Source organism: Schistocerca piceifrons, chromosome 5 (assembly GCF_021461385.2).
Source record: "Schistocerca piceifrons isolate TAMUIC-IGC-003096 chromosome 5, iqSchPice1.1, whole genome shotgun sequence".
NCBI classification, from domain to species: Eukaryota; Metazoa; Arthropoda; class Insecta; order Orthoptera; family Acrididae; genus Schistocerca; species Schistocerca piceifrons.
Genome location: NC_060142.1, coordinates 278,170,828 through 278,192,537, shown reverse-complemented (window position 1 = coordinate 278,192,537; position 21,710 = coordinate 278,170,828). Strand labels below are relative to the sequence as shown.

Here is a 21,710-nt window from a genome sequence, read left to right as displayed (position 1 = left end):
GGGGGGGCTAATTGGGGGGAGGGGGTCTGGGGGAATGGAATATCGCTTAACAAAAGGAGAGTTGGGGTTCTCCACCGACAAATTGGTAAAATTTGGTTTTGCTTAAAGTAGTTTATGGTAACTGTTTTGCAGTTCAGGGTAAAAAATGTGTATTAATAAATTATATAATGGTTCAAATGGCTCTGAGCACTGTGGGACCTAACTGATGAGGTCATCAGTCCCCTAGAACTTAGAACTACTTAAACCTAACTAACCTAAGGACATCACACACATCCATGCCCGAGGCATGATTCGAAACTGCGACCGTAGTGGTCGCGCGGTTCCAGACTGTAGCGCCTAGAACCGCTCGGTCACTCCGTCCGGCAATAAACTATAAGACGCCCATTTTAAGTTAAATGGTATTTATTGGTTTAGATAGGAAGCTATTTGCCGCTCTTATTCTTTTTTAAACGTGTTAATGTGTTTGAAATACATTAAAACCTATGTTGCTACAGAATTATAAAAAAATGATTGAATCTGTTGGAGTAATATATTGGCTGATTTCTTAAGTCATTTTATTCAGTGTAATATGATAATCCATTGGGGAAGGGGCTATAGCCCCCATAGCCCCCCCCCCCTCCCCCCGTGGCCTTGACACCGCCCATGGATGGGAAGTATTGCTGTACACTCCGTACATCCCGGACATGAGTCCACAAGACTACGACTTGTTCCCGAAGTTGAAAAAAACATACGTGCGAACGTCGTTATCTTTCTATGGAAGAGCTTTGTATCACCGTTACCCCAGCCGTTGGACAGATGAACAGAAGTGGTGTGGCTCAAATGGCTATGAGCACTATCGGACTTAACTTCTGAGGTCATCAGCCCCCTAGAACTTAGAACTACTTAAGCCTAACTAAACTAAGGACATCACACACATCCATGCCCGAGGCAGTTTTCGAACCTGCGACCATAGCGGTCGCGCGGTTCCAGACTGCAGCACCTAGAACCGCTCGGCCACTCCGGCCGGCCAGAAGTGGTGTCCTGGATAGAATAATAGAGCTTCCGAGACGCTGGTATTCAGTCATAGAGAAGAAGGGAGACTACACTGAAGGACTGTAAAGAGATACTGAAAAAAATAAACGTGTAACTAAAAAATTAGTGTACATTATTTATGAAATGTGTCTGGTAAAAACGTAGCAGGACACGTTAATTTATGACATGTTATGGAGATCGTCGAATGTAGTTTGGTGGCACGTGGCGCTCTGAGATGCATCCAGAGTCTCTTCTTCTTCTTCTTCTTCTTCTTCTTCTTGCGTTAGGGCCTCTGTAGGACCACCGGTAGCCCCTTCGTGGACTTCATTTTCCTCTTCTTCTCCCAGAACCTCTTCATTCTTTCTCTTCTCCTCTCCCGCTCTTCTTCCGAGATCTTCAGTTTCCGTTTCTCCTGGCGGCTCCACTGGTGACATTCTAATCTTTTCCTGTATCCTTCTCTGTCATTGATCTCCGGCATATTTGCCGGTGTATATTTGTTCCTCCAATTTTCCTTTCCTTCGACCTTGATCCCCAATTCCAACCAGTCCTTCCGAAGTTCAACAACCCACTTGGTTCCTGTCTTTACCCTTGTCCTCCCTGTTGTTTCCCACACTCTCTTCGTCACTCTGTCCATACTCATCCTAACTACATGCCCAGCAAACCTTGCCCTTTTGAGTCTGATTTCCCCGAATATTGTCCTCATGTTCCGGTACAGTTCTTCCCTAGGTCTTCGCATCCACCTCTCTCCACCTCTTTTGGGACCTAGTATTTTTCTCAGTATTTTCCTCTCTTCTTTCTCTAGTTGCTCTGCCCCATTTCTTCCTAATGTCATCGTCTTAGCAGAATATAATACTGCATTCCTCACTGTTGCCTTGTAGTGGCTTATCTTTGCCTCTGTGGATATATTCTTTTTATTGTATACCTCTCTCGTCATGCAGAAGGCCGACCTCATCTTCTTTATCCTCTCTGTTACTCCCTCCTTGCTCCTGTTCCTTCTTGTTATAAATTCTCCCAGATATTTAAATGTGTCCACCATTTGCACATTTGCACAATGCCTTCCGGTGTTTCCCAGTCTGCAGTGGTGTTTAATGTCTTTGTCTTGTTATAGGCGATCCTCAGTCCCACCTTTCTGGCTACCTTACTTAAGTTGTCGAGTTGTGTCTTTGCGTCTTCTTCCGTCTCAGTTACTATTGCTATGTCATCTGCAAAGGCTGGGCAGTCCACTTGAGCCCTGTTGTCCTTTTTGTCCCCCACATGGGTCTTTGGTATTCCCATTTCCTCGTTTATTGCTCTCCACTGCCTGATCACTTCCTGCAGTGCTATATTGAACAACAATGGTGACAATCCATCACCCAGTTTAACACCAGTCTTGATCTCAAATCCTTCTGACAGTGCTCCTCTGAATCTCACCCTTGCTTTTGTGTCTGTCAGAATTTCTTTTATGAGTTCTTGTGCAGTTCCATCAAGTCCTCTGTTCTTCAGGATCCTAACAAGAGTCTGTCTGTCGATAAAGTCATATGCCTTTGTGAAGTCCACGAAGGTTATTACTGTCTTTTTGTTTTTTTTAAGGCCCTATGTTCTATCAGTTGCTTCAGGATAAATATCTGTTGTACACAACCTCTTCCCTTCCTGAATCCCGCTTGGTAGTCGCCAGAGTCTCCTAGCCACAGCACACGCACTCGTCCCTGTAAGCATCTCAGGCCAGCGAGAAAGCTGCAAGAAATTGATGAGATGGAATTTTATTCACACGTAAGGACGCACCTTATACATAATCACTGCGGTACAGATTTACGCTGTGCGACTTGAGTTCCCAGGAGAGCGGCGCAGTAAGTAATAAGTAAGCAGTGAGGCGCGAGCCGCGACACGGTGAGCCCGGCTCGTCCCGGGGAAAAGCCGCAGCGCCGTAGCGGCTGCATCGCCCCCGGAGGAGCGAGTTTTTCCCCTTCCTGCCGGCTGTGAATCACGGCCGCTGTTAATTACGCGCCGGCGTGGCCGGGAAGGGCCCGCGTCCGCGAGGAAAGGCGAGGTGTTTAAGGCCGCCTCTCTACCTGCTGCCCCCCACCCCCACCTCCCGGAGAACAATTAATTAGCAGAGGCCGCCCGCGCACACGCCCACTCAATCTGAGATTAATTTAATTCCATTACCTTAATGAAGATACAAAATAGAGAGCGTGTTTTATCCCGGGGCGGGGCGGGGCGGAGCCGCGCGGGGTGGCTGGCAATTTGGCAAATGGCTGGAGGCGCAGCAGCGGCAGCTGGAGCTGCGAGCGCCGCTATCGACGCGCCCTCCAGCACTCTCCAGCCACTCCGGGGTGCGCGCTGCACCCTGCGTTGCTTCCCCGCCTAACCGGAACACCTCTCGACACTTCCTTTCAGTAATAGGCCTCGCGCCAAATACCCTCACGAGCAAATTTGTTCATCTTGTGGAGTGCCGCAGCTGTCCGTTGTTACCGAATCAATCATCGCTGCCACCGGTTGCTTCAGCATTGAAACCATCGTATAGAGTAAGCAGACAGAAAAGGTACGAACGTGATGGATAAAAATATAACCACAGCAAATAGCCAATTTCGTCTTCCCTTGCCGGCCGCTGTGGCTGAGCGGTTCTAGGCGCATCAGTCCGAAACCGCGCTGCTGCTACAGTCACAGGTTCGATTCCTGCCTCGGGCATGGCTGTGTGTGTGTGTCCTTAGGTTTAACTAGTTCTAAGTCTAGGGGACTAATGACCTCAGATGTTAAGTCGCATAGTGCTTAGAGCCATTTGAACCATTTTCGGGTTCCCTTGAAAACAGTCTGAGTATACCACTAATCTACAACGATGAGACAAAACACAATTACCACCTGTTTAATATCGTGTTGTTTCACTTTCCAAAAACAGTTGCAACGTACGGGGGGTTTATTGTAAAATTGTCGATATATTGAAAAATATCTATTGGTAGTCCTAGTCGACCTTGAGTTGCTATCTGACTTAAGTTGGCTCTGTTTAAACGCGTGGTTTGCCCTCAGTATCATTTGCATCGAAATTATCATTACATTCTAATTATTAACCAAAAATATGGTGATTGCTAGCTACGAAATCAATAATGCGGCGATTAGCATGTGATACCAAATTAAGATCTATTCAGAACAGGATGAGCAATATTTATAGCATAACATGACAATGCAATACACTCGCTAACCTAGGTAGCCTATCATTGGCACAATGTATCCTCTTTTCCTAACTACTTAAGTCAACACTGAACCAGCAAGTGACTCTATTGCAGTTCTGCCTGAACGGTCACAGACTCAGAGAGCGCCAGTCAAAGAGCTAGCGGAATACGAACTCATTTCGAATTACAGTGCCCTACTTTGGCTGATGATTGCTAATATCATCGTAATTCTTCGTGATTATTACGACGGTCGGCACAGCCAACGTCGTGATGCCGTCTTTCCCGTGAGGGAGCTTGGCTTTAATCTCCAACGTGGACGTGGTTTGCGCCCGTAAACTCCTGTACGTAAGTGTTCAATTGCGGAGTCCGTCACTAGTCAATACTCAAGCTACTTGCACATATGCCAAGAGTAGTTGGTCGACTCAAGCGCACAGCAGCAAAGGTACACTTCAGATTGCATATGAACACCACAAGTTAGTACAAATCTGTTTCTCTTGTAAGGTGTCAGGCAAATCCAACACCTTCCATGAAAACCCTAACATGATAAGCAAATCCAGTAGTATGTCACATAGCTCCGAATAAATCGTGACATTAAATTAACCAAAGTAATACGAGTAACGAGTGAGCAAATGGAATACCACAGACTAGCACAAGAGTGCCTAAATGCATGTCATACCTTCCCACCGTGGGACAGACGCAGTTCCGAGGGGAGAAACGAGAACAGAAGCCGAGAGCAGAACCGTGTTAAGCGAGAAGGCCCTACGATAAGGGACGGACACCCACGTCGCCAGCTAACCGCTACGACTACACCACCCGTAAGTTTTCAGCGTGAGACTTTTTCGCGTCTCTGTCACGTTAGGACCACCCCCCAGCCCATGTTAAAAGCTAGAGCCCTCCAGAAGAACAGTATAGATCTTACGATAACGCTAAAAGGACCACCCCAGCTGCAAGTTTTAGCGTGAGACTTTTTCGCGTCTCTGTTACGTTGCAAACTTTAAAAAACATTGCCCCACCACAAAAAGTATAACGTTTCTCATTGGATAGACAGAATTTTTGTAGGCGGAGGTTAACATTGAGACCCTGATTGGTCAGATGAAAACACAGCCAGATAGTTTTTTTTCTAAACCAACTTCGGTAAATTGTAGTAAGGAGAAGTTAGGACAGAGTTGCTTCGGAGACGGCGAGGTGAGTGGAGCTGTGCTGCCCGCCGCCCCCTGACGACCACCGACAAGGTAATGAACGCACGCGATGCCGCATAACAGCGCATCAAGCTTCACTCAGAACTACAGAAGTCTCATCTGTTACACCCCCTTTTCGCGTAATACTAGTGTCGATCGTCAATTAAAGCTCATGGTGTTCACATTTGCCACTTGAAGTAAAAATCTGAAACGCGATGATTTTTCTGTTATATAGTTATTGAGAAGCCACATCAGCCACTGTAATTTACGGCAAGTTAGATAAGTAATTAAAGATAATTGAGGGTCACTGTAGACCATTTTGATAGTTTGCTCTTTTGTGAAACTTAATTTAAACCTAGGTTATAGATGTGATATGCCATAGGCCATCCTTCGATCCATTGTAGAACTTGGAAACCCATTCAGGGAATATTCGTTCACATTTTTGTTGAACGCGGTTGGTTTTTACCATCCTGTATTAAAACATTTCCTTTTATCAATAGTGCAATTTATAAACGATGTTTTGTGAGTAGAATAAAATTTCCAATGGTAAACTTAACTGCTTTTTCGACGTTATTTTACCAGCTAACTAAAAATAGGAAAGCCTTGAACCCCTTCAACTAAATTTAGTTAGTATTAAGATTCCTTTACAGGGAGTGCAGTGGAGCTGACGCTGAAATCATTAAGTATTTGGTTATATCATCGCTAGTCTCACTGAACTCTTCTGAATTCTACATGTCATGTGTGGTCTGACGTCTCCTTACCAGCAACAGGTCCCAGGTTCAAACTGGACAATTCCCTAAAAAACACACTCAGAGCGTCGTAAGAGTGGTAGGGAGACACGATATAGAACAAACAGACACCACGCAGAATGTTTAGACTCTCCTCAGAGAAACAGATAATGCTACGTGTGTGGAGTCGTATGCTCTAAACTATTCAGACTTGGAGAGTAACCACTGGATTCAATGCCGGTAACTTCTCCAACCTACTTCTCTCCACGTTCTCCAAGCAGGACAGCCAGACACCGCGACTGCTCTCCTCCATAGCCGACCCCAGAATCCCCATTCAGAGTTTTTGCAAACCTGGACATTCTTCGCCGCATGGATCCGTGCGCGTTGGTACCAATCACGACACAGACTTCCATGTACCCGTGCGCGTTTGTTCCCAACCACGACACAGAATTCTCCCGCGGTTACTGTCGCCGCCAACCTTTTAACACGTATCTCTACGCGCTCTGCGCCAATCCCGTCACAGTCTTCCGCAAATTTTCCACTGTGGCTCGAAATCGTCTTTCTCTCTTTCTCATATAGCTCCTTCTCGCTTCTTGTTGTCATGGCCCAGCCTCTCCGAACGTCTTTGGTCGTCTGAAGCGCCAGCCGACAAAGGGGTCCGGCTGCGGCCATCCCGTTAGTTTGACATGACATAAACACCATTTTTAGGGGTTCCGGCCGTGTTCCAGCCTCTGAACCCATCTCGTTGGTCTCACATGACACACACAACTTTCTTTTCTGTGTCCATTCTCTCCTACCAGTTGGCCAATTATCAATTATTATTCGTTGTATTAATACTCATTTAGCATCATGTATGGTGCAAAATCTGCTACCTTACAGAGTACAATAGAGATTCTGTAATTCCCGCCAATTACTGTGCTCACGCTGTAGTACGCCAACAGGCGACCAGCCTCGCCGTTTCAGAGATTCTCATTACCAGTTGCAGCACCCCAACAACGTGCGCTTTGTCAAAACCGTTTACACCAGTGAATTTCCGCATTTGCGGCCCGTATCTTCGCTGTAATCACAGCCCATTCGTCTCACTTCCGCTTACATTCTTTTCTTGCAGACGCGCGGGGTAGCCACGCGGTCTGAGGTGCCTTATCACGGTTCGCGTGACTCCCGGCATCGGAGGTTCGAGTCCGCCCTCGGGCCTGGGTGTGTGTGTTGTCCTTAGCGTAAGTTAGTTTCAGTTAGATTAAGAAGCGTGTAAGTTTAGAGACCGATGACCTCAGCAGTTTGGTCCCACAGAACTTACCACAAATTTCCAATTTTCTTTCCTTACTGGGTGATGTGCCAGCAACACCACCAGGAGGCGTTCATCCTCGCTGTGGACAGTGGTATAATGTTTCGGCTCATCAGTGTGTATTAGTATCAGTCATACGATACGGTCCGAGCCTTTCGGCTCATAGACCGCAGCTAGTGAAGCCCGCTTCATCAGTGAGAAGGATTCAACGAGGAGTGCTGCTAGGATTATTGGGCGCCTACTGCACTGCCTGGAAAGTTGCTTTGTTAGTAATTCTAGGAATATGCCCACTTCACTAGGAAATTAGAAAAAGAAAGCCTTTTACTATTTAAAGAAGGGCAATCAAATGCAAGTACGAAGGGTGCTTGAAACTGAGGCCAATTTGAAAAAGGTAATAAAAGGTGGCGTATTACAACTGTTTCAGACACGGGCAGGAGAACATTCGAATTTCTCCCTAACATCAATGAGAGATTAAAAATGAGATTTCTTAACCAGTTGAGTGGAAGATATATTACCCGACTGGCCATGACCCGTATGCTACGTATCTATACAAAATCAAAAGACATGTAAATGATAGCTGCGCCTGCGACAGTGTGGGCACACCAGAACACACTTTGTGGGACTGAGCGCTCTATGAAGATGCGGAGTTTAATGGACATCAGGTATTAAGGATGATGGATCCCAAAGCAGCACTAAGGACGGTGCTGTGGTCGCAGTATCCAGGAAGAGCAAGGAAAACTTCACGAGGCATTCGACAATAAGTCAGCACGCTACCATCCAGACGAGACAACATACGCTGCAGAAGGAGAGAAGACAACTGCGATCGGCAACCACCGAATCAAATAGTTCCCCAAGAATCTACATTGTGTCGATGCAAGTGATCATGGAAGTACGGACTTTAAGGTGTAACAGTGGTGGGTGGAATTGCTTGCTATAGTGGAAACGCTGCTGGCGCGCTGTCCGACGAGCAAAGAATCCAGCAGACAATGGCTGTTGACTGAGGGTAATACGGCGGCGGAACCAGTAGCGAAAAGAACCATCTGCAAGTTAAATGCACCAAAATAAATGAACAAATAGAGAACAGATTCTGTAGGACTTATAGCAGAGTTAGTAATTGAGTGACTGGCTGGGGTTTTATTGTAGTTTTGTAGTTGTAAAAATAATTGTAGTATTTTAAAAAAGTATCAGAAATAAATAGTTGATATATAAATTTATTACTATCCAAGTAAATGTGATTTATATGGCATATTTAGTTTTTCAGATAATAAGCAGTAATTCTGAAGAATAAATAAATAAATACTGAAACCAACTCGATTCGCACTTGCTTAAGTAGCCACAGTCCTCCACTCTTTTCATCCAAAATGTCTTTAAGATTTGAAAATGCACTAATTCGCAGAATGATGTAGGTAATACTTGACAGACATGCCTGAAATATGGTTTTGTTGGAACCAAAAACGAATGCAAAAGCCGGCCAACAGATGGCGCTGGAGAACAACACGTCAGTGACGGCGCATGAGAATCGTATAAGAAATGAGCTGTAGTGATCGAGGGAATCAGATGCGCTAACAGTCACGTCATATTGACTTTACCAGAAAAGGAACTGTTAGTGAAGCATGTATGGTAAATCTCTGTTGATGGAGGAACACTCGAGTTATTTTAACATTTTCTAGCTCCCACGCCTAGCTGTTGTGGCTGAATGTTGGCCTAAGGGTAATCCGACGTCGAACCGTTAAGAACCATAGCGAGGAAATGGTGCATCTGTGAAATTCTCTTCAAATTAAAAAAAATGTTCTTTTCATCTCCTCTAAACACGATAAAGTTTCGGCTACGCATTTCTCTTACACCCTGTGTATATATTACTGTACCGCCGTTCTGATTGAGCCTTCCGGAAAATATGTTTGGGTTGTGTGAGACAAATCCTTAGTGTGAAAAGTTCCTCCAATTTGCCACTTCCGCTGCCCCACTTGCAGCTCGCCATGAAAAAAAAACACGAAGAAAATGTTCATGTCAGGAGACGCTGTGGACAGCGGTGGGGTACCAACCTGACTGTCGTCTGCCCTATGGACTGACACCCAGCGGTGCCATTTAATTTCATATAAGGACCTCTTTGGTTGTCATCCGCGACATCCTTACAGCGCATCGGTACGTCGACGATATTCTACTCCTAGTTTGTTGCCCTTCTTGGAAAGCCATCCTGGGCTTCTATTTTCATCTACATCTACGTGATTAATCTGCTACTCACAATAAACTGCCTGGCAGAGGGTTCAATGAACCACCTTCAAGCTGTCTCTCTACCGTTCCACTCTCGAAAGGCGCGCGGAAAAAACGAGCACTTAAATTTTTCTGTGCGAGCACTGATTTCTTTTATTTTACAGTGATGATCATTTCTCCCTATGTAGGTGGGTGCCAACAGAATGTTTTCGCAGTCGGAGGAGAAAACAGGTGATTGAAATTTCATGAGAAGATCCTGGGAATTAACTCTATAGATGTAGCAGTCAGGGCGAACAGGCTTAGATGGTGGGGTCATGTTACGCGCATGGGAGAAGCAAGGTTACCCAAGAGACTCATGGATTCAGCAGTAGAGGGTAGAAGGAGTCGGGGCAGACCGAGGAGAAGGTACCTGGATTCGGTTAAGAATGGTTTTGAAGTAACAGGTTTAACATCAGAAGAGGCACCAATGTTAGCACTGAATAGGGGATCATGGAGGAACTGTATAAGGGGGGCTATGCTCCAGACTGAAAGCTGAAAGGCATAATCAGTCTTAAATGATGATGATGATGACGATGATCCTTTCGCAACGAAAAAGTCTTTGTTTTAATGATTGCCACTCCAATTCACGTATCATGTCTGTGGCAATATCTCCCCTATTTTGCGATAGTACAAAAGGAGCTGCCCTTCTTTGAACTTTTTCTACGTCATCTGTCAGTCCCACCTGATGCAGATCCCACACCGCACAGCAATACTCCAGAACAGGGCGAACAAGCGTGGTATAAGCAGTCTCTTTAGTAGACCTGTTGCACCTTCTAAGTGTTCTGCCAAAGAGTCGTAGTCTTTGGTTTGCTCTATCCACAATATTATCTATGTGATCGTTCCAATCTACGTCATTTGTAATTGTAATCCCTAATTATTTAGTTGAATTTACAGCTTTCAGATTTCTGTAACTTGTCGCGTAATCGAAATTTAGCGGATTTCTTTTACTATTCGCGTGAATAACGTCATACTTTTCTTTGTTCAGCGTAAATTGCCACTTTTCACAACATACAGATATCTTACCTAAATCATTTTTCAATTCGTTTTGGTCATTGATGACTTTACAAGACGTTAAATGACAGCACCATCTGCAAACAATATAAGACGGCTACTGAGATTGTCTCCTACGTCGTTAATATAGATCAGGAACAATAGAGGGCCCATAGCAGCACTCCCTTGGGGAACGCGGGATATTATTTCTGTTTTCCTCGTTGACTTTCCGTCTATTACTACGAACTGAGACCTTTCTGACAGGAAATCACTCCAGTCGCACAACTGAGGCGGCATCCCGTAGGCACGCAGTTTGGTTAGAAGACGCTTGTGAGGAACTTTGTCGAAAGCCTTCCGGAAAACTAAAAATATGGAATCAATTTGACATCCTCTGTCGCTAGCACTCATTACTTCAAGAGTATAAAGAGCTAGTTGTTTCACAAGAACGATATTTTATGAATCCGTGCTGACTACGTGTCAATAAATCGTTTTCTTCGAGGTACTTCATGATGTTCGAACACAGTTTATGTTCGAAAACCCCATTGCAAATCGACGTTAGTGATGTGCGCTGTAATTCAATGGATTAATATGGAGCTATTGTATCAGCATACTCTGAAAGGAACCTGACTGGTATACAAGCTGGACCGTAGGCCTTACCTTTATTAAGTGATTTAAGCTGCTTTGCTACGCGGAGGATATCTATTCCTATGTTTCTCATCATAGCAGTTGTTCTTGATTGGAATCCAGTACTATTTACTTCGTCTCCTTTTATGAAGGAGTTTCGGAAAACTATGTTTAATAACTCTGCTTTAGTATCACTGTCATAAGTGACTTCACCGTTTTAATCGCGCAGTGAAGATATTGATTACGTCTTGCCACTGGTGTGCTTTATGTATGAAAAGAATCTCTTTGGGCTTTCTGCCAGATTCCGAGACAGAATTTCGTTATGGAAAAAATTAAAGGTATCTCGCATGGAAGTACGCGCTATATTTCGTACTTGTGTAAAACTTTGCGAATCTTGTGAATTTTGCGTTGTTTTAAATTTGGCATGCTTTTTTCGTTGCTTCTGCAACAGCGATCTCACCCGTTTTGTGTACCTTGGGGTATCAGTACCATCAATTATTAATTTATGTGGTATATATCGCTCAGTTGCCGTCGATACTATCTCTTTGCAATCATTCCACATCTTTTCTACGCTTACATGATCAGGTCTGAAGGAGTGAAGACCGTCTCTTAAAAAGACTTTAAGAGCTTTTTTATCAGCTTTTTTTAAATAGATATACCTTGCGTTTCTTTTTTATGGTTGCAGGTGTTACGATATCACCAACTTGTGGTCGCTAACCCCTCTATTCGTCACGATACTCCCTATTTGTCCAGGATTATTTGTAGCTAAGAGGTCAATGCCTACCGCCGGCATTAAACGTATGATTTTTCCAACATATCGAGAGTAGACTGAAGTCACCACCGATTATAGTTGTATGAGTGGGCTCATTTAAAATGACTCAAGTTTTCTTTGAACTGTTCAGCAACTGTATCTTCTGAGTCGGGGGGTCGGTAAAATGATCCAATTAATAGTTTAGTCCGCTTGTCAAGTATAACCTCTACTCCTACTATTTCGCAGGAACTATCTACTTCTCTTTCACTACAAGGTAAACTACCTCTGACATCAATAAATACTCTACCACCCTATCTAAACACTGTTAGATCGTTTGAAAAAAATTCGGCTGAACTTATTTCCGGCTATAGCCAACTTTCTGTACCTCTAACTGTTTAAGCTTCAGTCCTTTCTATTTGGGCTTGGAGATCTGGTTCTTTTCCAACACAGCTACGACAATTTACAACTATAATGACGATCGTTTCTACAACTACCTTACTGTGTTTTACCTCTCCCCTTTTAGGCGGACGCCCTTTCTGTGGTTTCCTATGACCATCTAAATTAAACAACCGCCCAGTCCCTTCCACACAGTCCCCTCTATACGTGTAGCCGCTTCCTGTGTGTAGTGGACTCCTGACCTATTAAGTGGAACCCGGAAACCCACCACTCGATGGCACAAGTCAAGGAATCTGCAGCCTACACGGTCACAGAACCGCCTGAGCCTCTGATTCCAACCCTCACTTGGCTCTGCACCAAAGGACCACAGTCGGTTCTATCGACGATGCTGCAGATGGAGAGCTTCACCTTAATCTCACAAGCAAGACTGGCAGTCTTTACCATTTGCGCTAGCCGCCCTAAAGCAGAAAGTATCTCCTCCGATCCAAAGCGACACACATCGTTGGTATCGACGTGAGTCACCACCTGCAGTTGGCTGCATCCTGTGCTCTTCATAGCATCCAGAAGCACCCTTCCACATTCGGAATGACTTATGAGCCCCCCCCCCCCCCCCCCCCAGTATGTACACGGAGTGCACAGGTGGCTTGCTTCCCCACCTTGGCAGCCATGTTCCTAAGGGGCCCCATTAAGCGCCTAATGTTGGAGCTCCCAACTGCCAGCAAACCCACCCTCTGTGGATACCCAGACCTTGTAGGCCGAGACGTTTCTTCTGGAACGGGGTGAACGACTGCATCCAGCTTAGAGACTTCGTCAGCCACAGATAACGCCCGAAACATGTTCGTCAAACGAACTGGGGAGGCCGTACGATCGGCCCCTAGGAAAGTTTTTCGCTGCTTGCCAGACTTCGGCATGATTTCCTACTCAACCACGGATAAGGTGTCAACCTCAGTGCTGACAGTACCTGGGGCGGTCACAGCAGTGGACCGAACGGGGGACACGTGGGACGTGCTCAACTTTCTTCGTATCCCCATGTCCGAACCCCTACAGTGATGCCCCTTGTCAGCAGCCTCAAACTGTGTGACGGAAGCCAACACAGCCTGGAGCATTGAATGAAGGGTCACAAACTCAGCCCGCATCTGTACACAGCAATCAGTTCCTATTCATTATTGAGGTCGCTCCTGTTTGAAGCTTGTAAGAATATGAAGAATATGTAACAAACGAACTGTGTACTCGGCTGATTAGCAGCCGGACTTCGAAGTGCTCTCTTGCTGACGGTCTAACTGACACTGAGCTACACTAACCAAATCAAACAAAAGCCTGTACGATATTAGGGTCAATATAAGGGTCGATAACAACGCCAGTACTGTGCGCTACACTGTTATTAAAATAGAAGGTTGTGACTAGTAAGCATTCGAACACGCAAGAAATTACAAAAATAAACTAGTAACTACACAGGTATCTGTAAATAAGTCTCTCTTGTTGGAAGCTCGTAAAAATATATAACAAACGAAAGGTGTACTCGCCTTATTAGAAGCAGGAACTCGAGGTGCCCTCTCACTGACGATCTATCCGACACCTAGCAAGATAATGCCCGCCCCGTATGGTGAGAGTTTTTGCTGCTTGTCTTCGTGCTTGCCAGGCTCCTACAATGAAGGCTTTCACGACCGGATGTTTCAGCTCGCAAGAATTCTTCTGGGCTGTATGGCCGTGGTCCATGGAACTCTTTTATCCCTGACGTTTCGTCCAAAGCGACGTTGGACACCTTCGGAGGTGCTCCTGGTTGTGCTGAGTCTTGCCGACTGACGAGTCGGACGTCGAAGAACGTCCTAAATACCGTGGAAAGTGGCCGTGGTCTGAATTTCACGTGATAGCAGAGATAAACCTTGTCAAGCATAAAATATAACTATCGATCATAGTACGTCAAAGATAAAACTTGTCGTCGATTCTGTAGCGCCACTGTCCATATATCGCTGAGTTTCATGGCTTCTTCTTTTCTGTTAAAATTATCCCTGTGTTTATATATTTCAATGGCTTCTCTATATAGCAGTGGATAATAGTTCGTCACAGTACACAAAACTTCAGTTTCCGAAAATTTCACTACCTGTTCACCCGACTGAAGAGCATGTTCCGCCACGGCTGACTTTGTTTTCCCTAGTCGGCAAAGACTTTTATGTTCCTTCAACTGTGCATTCACACTTCTCTTTGAAGTTCCAATGTAGACCTTACCACACGTACACGGAATCTTGCATACACCACTTGCAGACAGAGGGGGAGGTTTGTCCTTAACGGTACGAAGTGCCTGGCCTATTTTGTTAGTTGGTCTGAAAATCGGTCGAAAGTCTTGTTTCCTTAAAATCTTGCAGATTTGATCCGTTACTTTTTTGATGAAGGGTGGAGAACCCTGACTGACAGAATCTTTGCAGAATCAGCGCCGGGCCAGGAAAACTCACTCAGAGTCAATCGATCTGGTCTGGCCTGAGTGCTGCCCTAAATATCACTCAGATAGGATACAGCCAGGCCTGTTTTTGGTCACGTGTCTTATGGAAGATAATAGTGTGATACGGTTCGCAGCGTCTGACAGTTAATGTCTCCTCCTTGCGGAGCATGACCCACAGAACTCCGAAAATTGTCCCATGTGTGTTACGGCATATTTGAACCACTTATGTGGTATTGTTTGCTGGCTCTGTGAACGATAAGCCTCGGTACAGCACCTCCCCTTCTTCCTCCTGTGGAGGGGAGGAGATGAGGATGCTCATCTACACAACCCTGGAGGAGGCAGATTCCACACTGGCTGCCAGGGTGGTTTGTGGGGATGATGTCCACATCCACTGGTGGTGTGTGGAGTTGTTGAAGCCTCACCAGTGAGCTGGCCACCAGCAATGGTTGACATGGTCCAGTGTGGAGATGATGGGTGCCCTCATCTCTGGAACAAAAGAAAGTAGTAGTTTCTTGGCGTCAGGAGAGGGACCACAGTAAGGTCATAGTTGACTGACATGTTTGCAGCACAGTCGTCCATCCTGAAGCGCAAATTCAGCCATGGCCCTGCCTAGTAATTTGCAAATTTTTGCTGGAAACCAATGTTGGCGTCCTTTAATAAAAACAAAGGCCACTCTGGGTCTTTAAATGAGAAAACCGTGACAGCTAGGTCGCTGAGGAGGGGGACTGTGAACTGAGGAGTGAAGAACAAAAAGTTGGGACTGATGAGATCAACTAAGAAGTTTCTCAGCAGGAGACTAGCTGCCCATTGGATTCACATATGCACTCCGTCTTCAGGCCGCAAGTGGCCCATCGGGACCATCCGACCGCCGTTTCATCCTGAGTTGAGGATGCAAATAGGAGGGGCTTGTGGTCGGCACACTGATCCCCCAGTCGTTATGACGGTTTTCTTTGACTGGAGCCGCTACTATTCGGTCGAGTAGCTTCTCATTTGGCATCACGAGGCTGAGTGCACCCCGAAAAATGGCAACAGCTCATGGCGGCCCAAATGGTCACCCATCCAAGTGCTGGCCACGCCCGACAGCGCTTAACTTCGGTGATCTGACGGGAACTGGTGTATCCACTGCGGCAAGGCAGTATGGATGGTATAAAAAGGGAGAGAGCCTTGTCCAGAAGATGGTGACGATGAAGTTTAGACTTTTGGATTTCAAAATTGTGGACGAAACGCTCCACTTGTCCATTCAAGGCATCGTGGAAGAGTCCTTTGTGAACTAGGGCTAATTAATTTTTGTCACAGAAAACAGAGAATTCTACAGATGCAAACTGTGGCCCATTGTCTGTGACAGTTGTGTAAGGAAGGCCTCCAATGGAAAAAAGGATTGAATAGTTTGACTAATTGATGTGGCAGACTTGCAGGAAACGTATGAGAACCTGCTGTACATTTATTATAATGAGTCAAGTGTGGCCTAAGAAATTTATCTCAAACCCAAAATGAAGCCTGGGCCAGGAACTGGAAGGCCCTGGCCAAGGGAAGAAATGGTGTGTGTGTGTGGGGGGGGGGGGGGGGGGTCCTGCTTGCTCAGCAGGTAGTGCAACAAGACATTATTTGACTATCATTAGACATATCATCTGTGTAACAGCAGTGTCCATGCCATGCCAATAGACATGGTGGCAGAGTAGACATTTAGTGAACACCATGTCCTAGTGCTCAATGTAGAGAAGTGAAAAAACAGGCTGCTGCATATATGCAGATGTGTTCATCTGGGTGCAGCTGTTTTCTCCGTGGAGCAGCAGCACATCATTCAGTGCTGAGAGCTCTTTCTGACAGTGCTAGTAGGCCTGGCCCTCAGGCTACCAGATCAGTTTGTGGTCTGGCAATCATCTGCAGCATACCAGGTGGAGGATCTTGGTGAGAGGTGGGTGCTGTGTGGTGTCGCGTGCGATGGGCTTGGCGTTCAGAGAGAAGTTGGCCATGGCTTCTTCCAGTGCTATGTCCAGACGGAAACATTCTTTGGGGTCCGTGTCAAACACAGTGTCCTGAACATATGTTTATGGTCCGTGAATAATGAGAAATTCTACCACACAAATAATAATTTTTAAGTCCAAAAATGTAGGCTATTGCATTTGTTTAATTTGGCTACAATTTCGCTGAGTGGTGGTGAGGATTTTTGACACAAAAGCGATTGGGTGTTCCATCCATCAATCACGTGGGCTTAAGACTGCCCCTACCCCATATTCTGATGGATCTTCTACCAGGATAGGACGTTTGGTGGGATTGCATGCTGTAAGCATGAGGGCCAGAGAAGGGCCTGTTTTAAGTCTCTGAAAGCTCTGACACACCAGGGTCCACTGCCAATGGACATTTTTCTGCAGTAGGTGATACAGTACTTTGGAAATGGCGGCTGTATGGGAAATAAACATCTGGTAACAACCGAATTGTGCCAAGACTAATATCAACAGGCTGGTAATGGTACTGAGGCATGGAGCAGACGCCTGAGACACTGAAAATGTGTCCGAGATATTCTTCTTAATGAACATTTTTTAGACTGAACAGTTGGAGGACCATGAACAGTGTGTCCAAGTTGTTGGCCAAGTCCTACGATCTTTGCCTGTGACGGAGATGTTGTCTAAGTAATTTTCTGTCCCTAGTACATCGCGATTGAGATGCTCCTGATATCGTTGACATGTCGTCAGGGCGCTGGCTATTCCAAAGGAACTCTGTTGTACAGGAACAATCCAAATAGAGTGTTGATGAGTAGGATACGTCAGGATTCTTCATCTAGTGGCAGCTGGACTCATGAAAAACACTTGACTGCAGGAAGGAAGCTGCTTAAGATGGTGCTGTGGTGCCATGTCTTTGCCTGAACTTCATAAGTCCAATTGGGCAGGTATCTGTAACTGGGTCCGAGGACGACGTGTTGTCAAAGTTGCAAATACTTGTGAGGAGTCCTTCAGATTAGCCAAGGACCAAATAGATTGTTTGAATGGCCTGATAGTGGAAACACAAGATCCTAGAGACCAGTGCTTGTGTTTCAAGAGATCAGTATTAAGACTGTCATCCAGGTGATGAACTAAAATCATATCTCTAACCAAGGAAGCAGCATAAATTTGCTTGCACTCCAGTTAACTGCACTGAAAATGGCAATCACGAGATAAACTCTTTTCGCAGGCAATCAGTTCTCTGTATGATTGTCCTTGGAGTTTATGAAAACTAAAATACTTGTGGTTGGTTGCCACCACATGCACTTGAGAGTCAAAGTATTCAGGTAAGCGGTCTTCAATATGTCATACGGAAGGGCATTGAGCTCCACTTCTGGATTTAGTTGTTGGAATAGATGATAAATGAATAAGCCTACGTATGTCAAACAGAAAGCACGCAGCTGATCGTCACTGGGGTGCTGTGAGCCAGGAAATGCTGCTCCACGTGCGCAACATAGTTTGAGCATGGTTCAACATTCCTGTCAAACAGCTGGAAAGCTTGTGGCGCCGACTGGAAAATCATGACAGTGGAGCAATCTCAGAGAGATGGGAGGAAATTTTCGGAGATGATTGGCGACAGATGCTCGATTAGGAGTCCTGATGGAGTAGTACCAACACCTGGGCAGAGGGATCCACGAGTTCTGTCATGATGTAAACAACGTTTTAATGATCAAATTGTCAGTTGGAAAACACACGCAAGCACTGACTATCTGGATTGGGACACATGCATGAGCCTGCTGTGAACACAAAGCCTCATCACCAACTGATACGTCGGTCAATAGTGGCAATTATTGAACAAGTTTATTTATCAAAGATTAATTGCACGTCCTCTCTGATATGGATTGAAACAAAACATAAAATAAATCACTTCTTGAAACTGAACAATAATATTTCTGCTGGCTTAAGCTGGCTGAACGGTCACTGAGTCTAAGTTCGTTTGATAAAAGTCAAGTCTACATCTACATTTATACTCCGCAAGCCACCCAACGGTGTGTGGCGGAGGGCACTTTACGTGCCACGGTCATTACCTCCCTTTTCTGTTCCAGTCGCGTATGGTTCGCGGGAAGAACGACTGTCTGAAAGCCTCTGTACGCGCTCGAATCTCTCTAATTTTACATTCGTGATCTCCTCGGGAGGTATAAGTAGGGGGAAGCAATATATTCGATACCTCATCCAGAAACGCACCCTCTCGAAACCTGGCGAGCAAGCTACACCGCGATGCAGAGCGCCTCTCTTGCAGAGTCTGCCACTTGAGTTTGCTAAACATCTCCGTAACGCTATCACACTTACCAAATAACCATGTGACGAAACACGCCGCTCTTCTTTGGATCTTCTCTATCTCCTCCGTCAACCCGATCTGGTACGGATCCCACACTCATGAGCAATACTCAAGTATAGGTCGAACGAGTGTTTTGTAAGCCACCTCCTTTGTTGATGGACTACATTTTCTAAGGACTCTCCCAATGAATCTCAACCTGGCACCCGCCTTACCAACAATTAATTTTATATGATCATTCCACTTCAAATCGTTCCGCACGCATACTCCCAGATGTTTTACAGAAGTAACTGCTACCAGTGTTTGTTCCGCTATCATATAATCATACAATAAAGGATCCTTCTTTCTATGTATTCGCAATACATTACATTTGTCTGTGTTAAGGGTCAGTTGCCACTCCCTGCACCAAGTGCCTATCCGCTGCAGATCTTCCTGCATTTCGCTACAATTTTCTAATGCTGCAACTTCTCTGTATACTACAGCATCATCCGCGAAAAGCCGCATGGAACTTCCGACACTATCTACTAGGTCATTTATATATATTGTGAAAAGCAATGGTCCCATAACACTCCCCTGTGGCACGCCAGAGGTTACTTTAACGTCTGTAGACGTCTCTCCATTGATAACAACATGCTGTGTTCTGTTTGCTAAAAACTCTTCAATCCAGCCACACAGCTGGTCTGATATTCCGTAGGCTCTTACGTTGTTTATCAGGCGACAGTGCGGAACTGTATCGAACGCCTTCCGGAAGTCAAGGAAAACAGCATCTACCTGGGAGCCCGTATCTAATATTTTCTGGGTCTCATGAACAAATAAAGCGAATTGGGTCTCACACGATCGCTGTTTCCGGAATCCATGTTGATTCCTACAGAGTAGATTCTGGGTTTCCAAAAACGACATGATACGCGAACAAAAAACATGTTCTAAAATTCTACAACAGATTGGTGTCAGAGACATAGGTCTATAGTTTTGCGCATCTGCTCGACGACCGTTCTTGAAGACTGGGACTACCTGTGCTCTTTTCCAATCATTTGGAACCTTCCGTTCCTCTAGAGACTTGCGGTACACGGCTGTTAGAAGGGGGGCAAGTTCTTTCGCGTACTCTGTGTAGAATCGAATTGGTATCCCATCAGGTCCAGTGGACTTTCCTCTGTTGAGTGATTTCAGTTGCTTTTCTATTCCTTGGACACTTATTTCGATGTCAGCCATTTTTTCGTTTGTGCGAGGATTTAGAGAAGGAACTGCAGTGCGGTCTTCCTCTGTGAAACAGCTTTGGAAAAAGGTGTTTAGTATTTCAGCTTTACGCGTGTCATCCTCTGTATCAATGCCATCATCATCCCGGAGTGTCTGGATATGCTGTTTCGAGACACTGACTGATTTAACGTAAGACCAGAACTTCCTAGGATTTTCTGTCAAATCGGTACATAGAATTTTACTTTCGAATTCACTGAACGCTTCACGCATAGCCCTCCTTACGCTAACTTTGACATCGTTTAGCTTCTGTTTGTGTGAGAGGTTTTGGCTGCGTTTAAACTTGGAGTGAAGCTCTCTTTGCTTTCGCAGTAGTTTACTAATTTTGTTGTTGAACCACGGTGGGTTTTTCCCGTCCCTCACAGTTTTACTCAGCACGTACCTGTCTAAAACGCATTTTACGATTGCCTTGAACTTTTTCCATAAACACTCAACATTGTCAGTGTCGGAACAGAAATTTTCGTTTTGATCTGTTAGGTAGTGTGAAATCTGCCTTCTATTACTCTTGCTAAACAGATAAACCTTCCTCCCTTTTTTTATATTCCTATTAATTTCCACATTCAGGGATGCTGCAACGGCCTTGTGATCACTGATTCCCTGTTCTGCACTTACAGAGTCGAAAAGTTCGGGTCTGTTTGTTATCAGTAGGTCCAAGATGTCATCTCCACGAGTCGGTTCTCTGTTTAATTGCTCGAGGTAATTTTCGGATAGTGCACTCAGTATAATGTCACTCGATGCTCTGTCCCTACCACCCATCCTAAAGATTTGAGTGTCCCAGTCTATATCCGGTAAATTGAAATCTCCACCTAAGACTATAACATGCTGAGAAAATTTATGTGAAATGTATTCCAAAATGTATGTGAAATGTATTCCGTAGGATACTCAGTGTTAAAGCACAAACTGAATGAACACAGGTCTCTATGGAGCAAAACTGTCCAAGTCCAGCGAGTAGTCATTTGAAAAACATGAATAAATTTTCAAGTTCACAAGCCTGTCATGACAACAGGAGCTGGCAGCAAAGTCACATTTGAATAGCAGTGACGCCGTGGAAGCGGCTCTTGAGTGAGAATCCAGATTGATGGAATCCTCGCGGATTTGAAGCCTGGCACAGGAAACTCAGTCAGAGTGAACTGATCTGATTTGGTCTGACCTGAGCAGTGCTTTAAATACCACTCTGCACTAGGATACACGACACTTGACTCATCTCATGGTCTGTGTATGGCTATCTGTCTTCCGGAAAATTTTCCTCTGGGTGTTAGGCATCTTAGAAGCACTGATGTGACAGCTGCTGACACTGCAGGCGTTAAGCCTCGCTACATCTTCTTCAGTCTACTCACACAGCTGGCCTGATATTCTGTACACTCCTATTTTGTTCACTAGGTGGCAGTGCAAAATCGTATTGCACGCCT

At 45.2% G+C, this 21,710-nt stretch overlaps 1 protein-coding gene across 1 annotated transcript in view; it reads left to right on the top strand.

Annotated features, from left to right (window-relative positions):
• The first annotated feature begins 3,241 nt into the window (after window positions 1–3,241).
• The window catches only part of LOC124798941 (short stature homeobox protein 2-like), a 183,661-nt gene continuing 165,192 nt past the window's right edge, over window positions 3,242–21,710 (top strand). Inside the window, exon 1 of the mRNA XM_047262474.1 lies at window positions 3,242–3,323. Coding sequence (XP_047118430.1) covers window positions 3,242–3,323 — 82 coding nt within the window. The remainder of the gene's footprint in view (window positions 3,324–21,710) is intronic.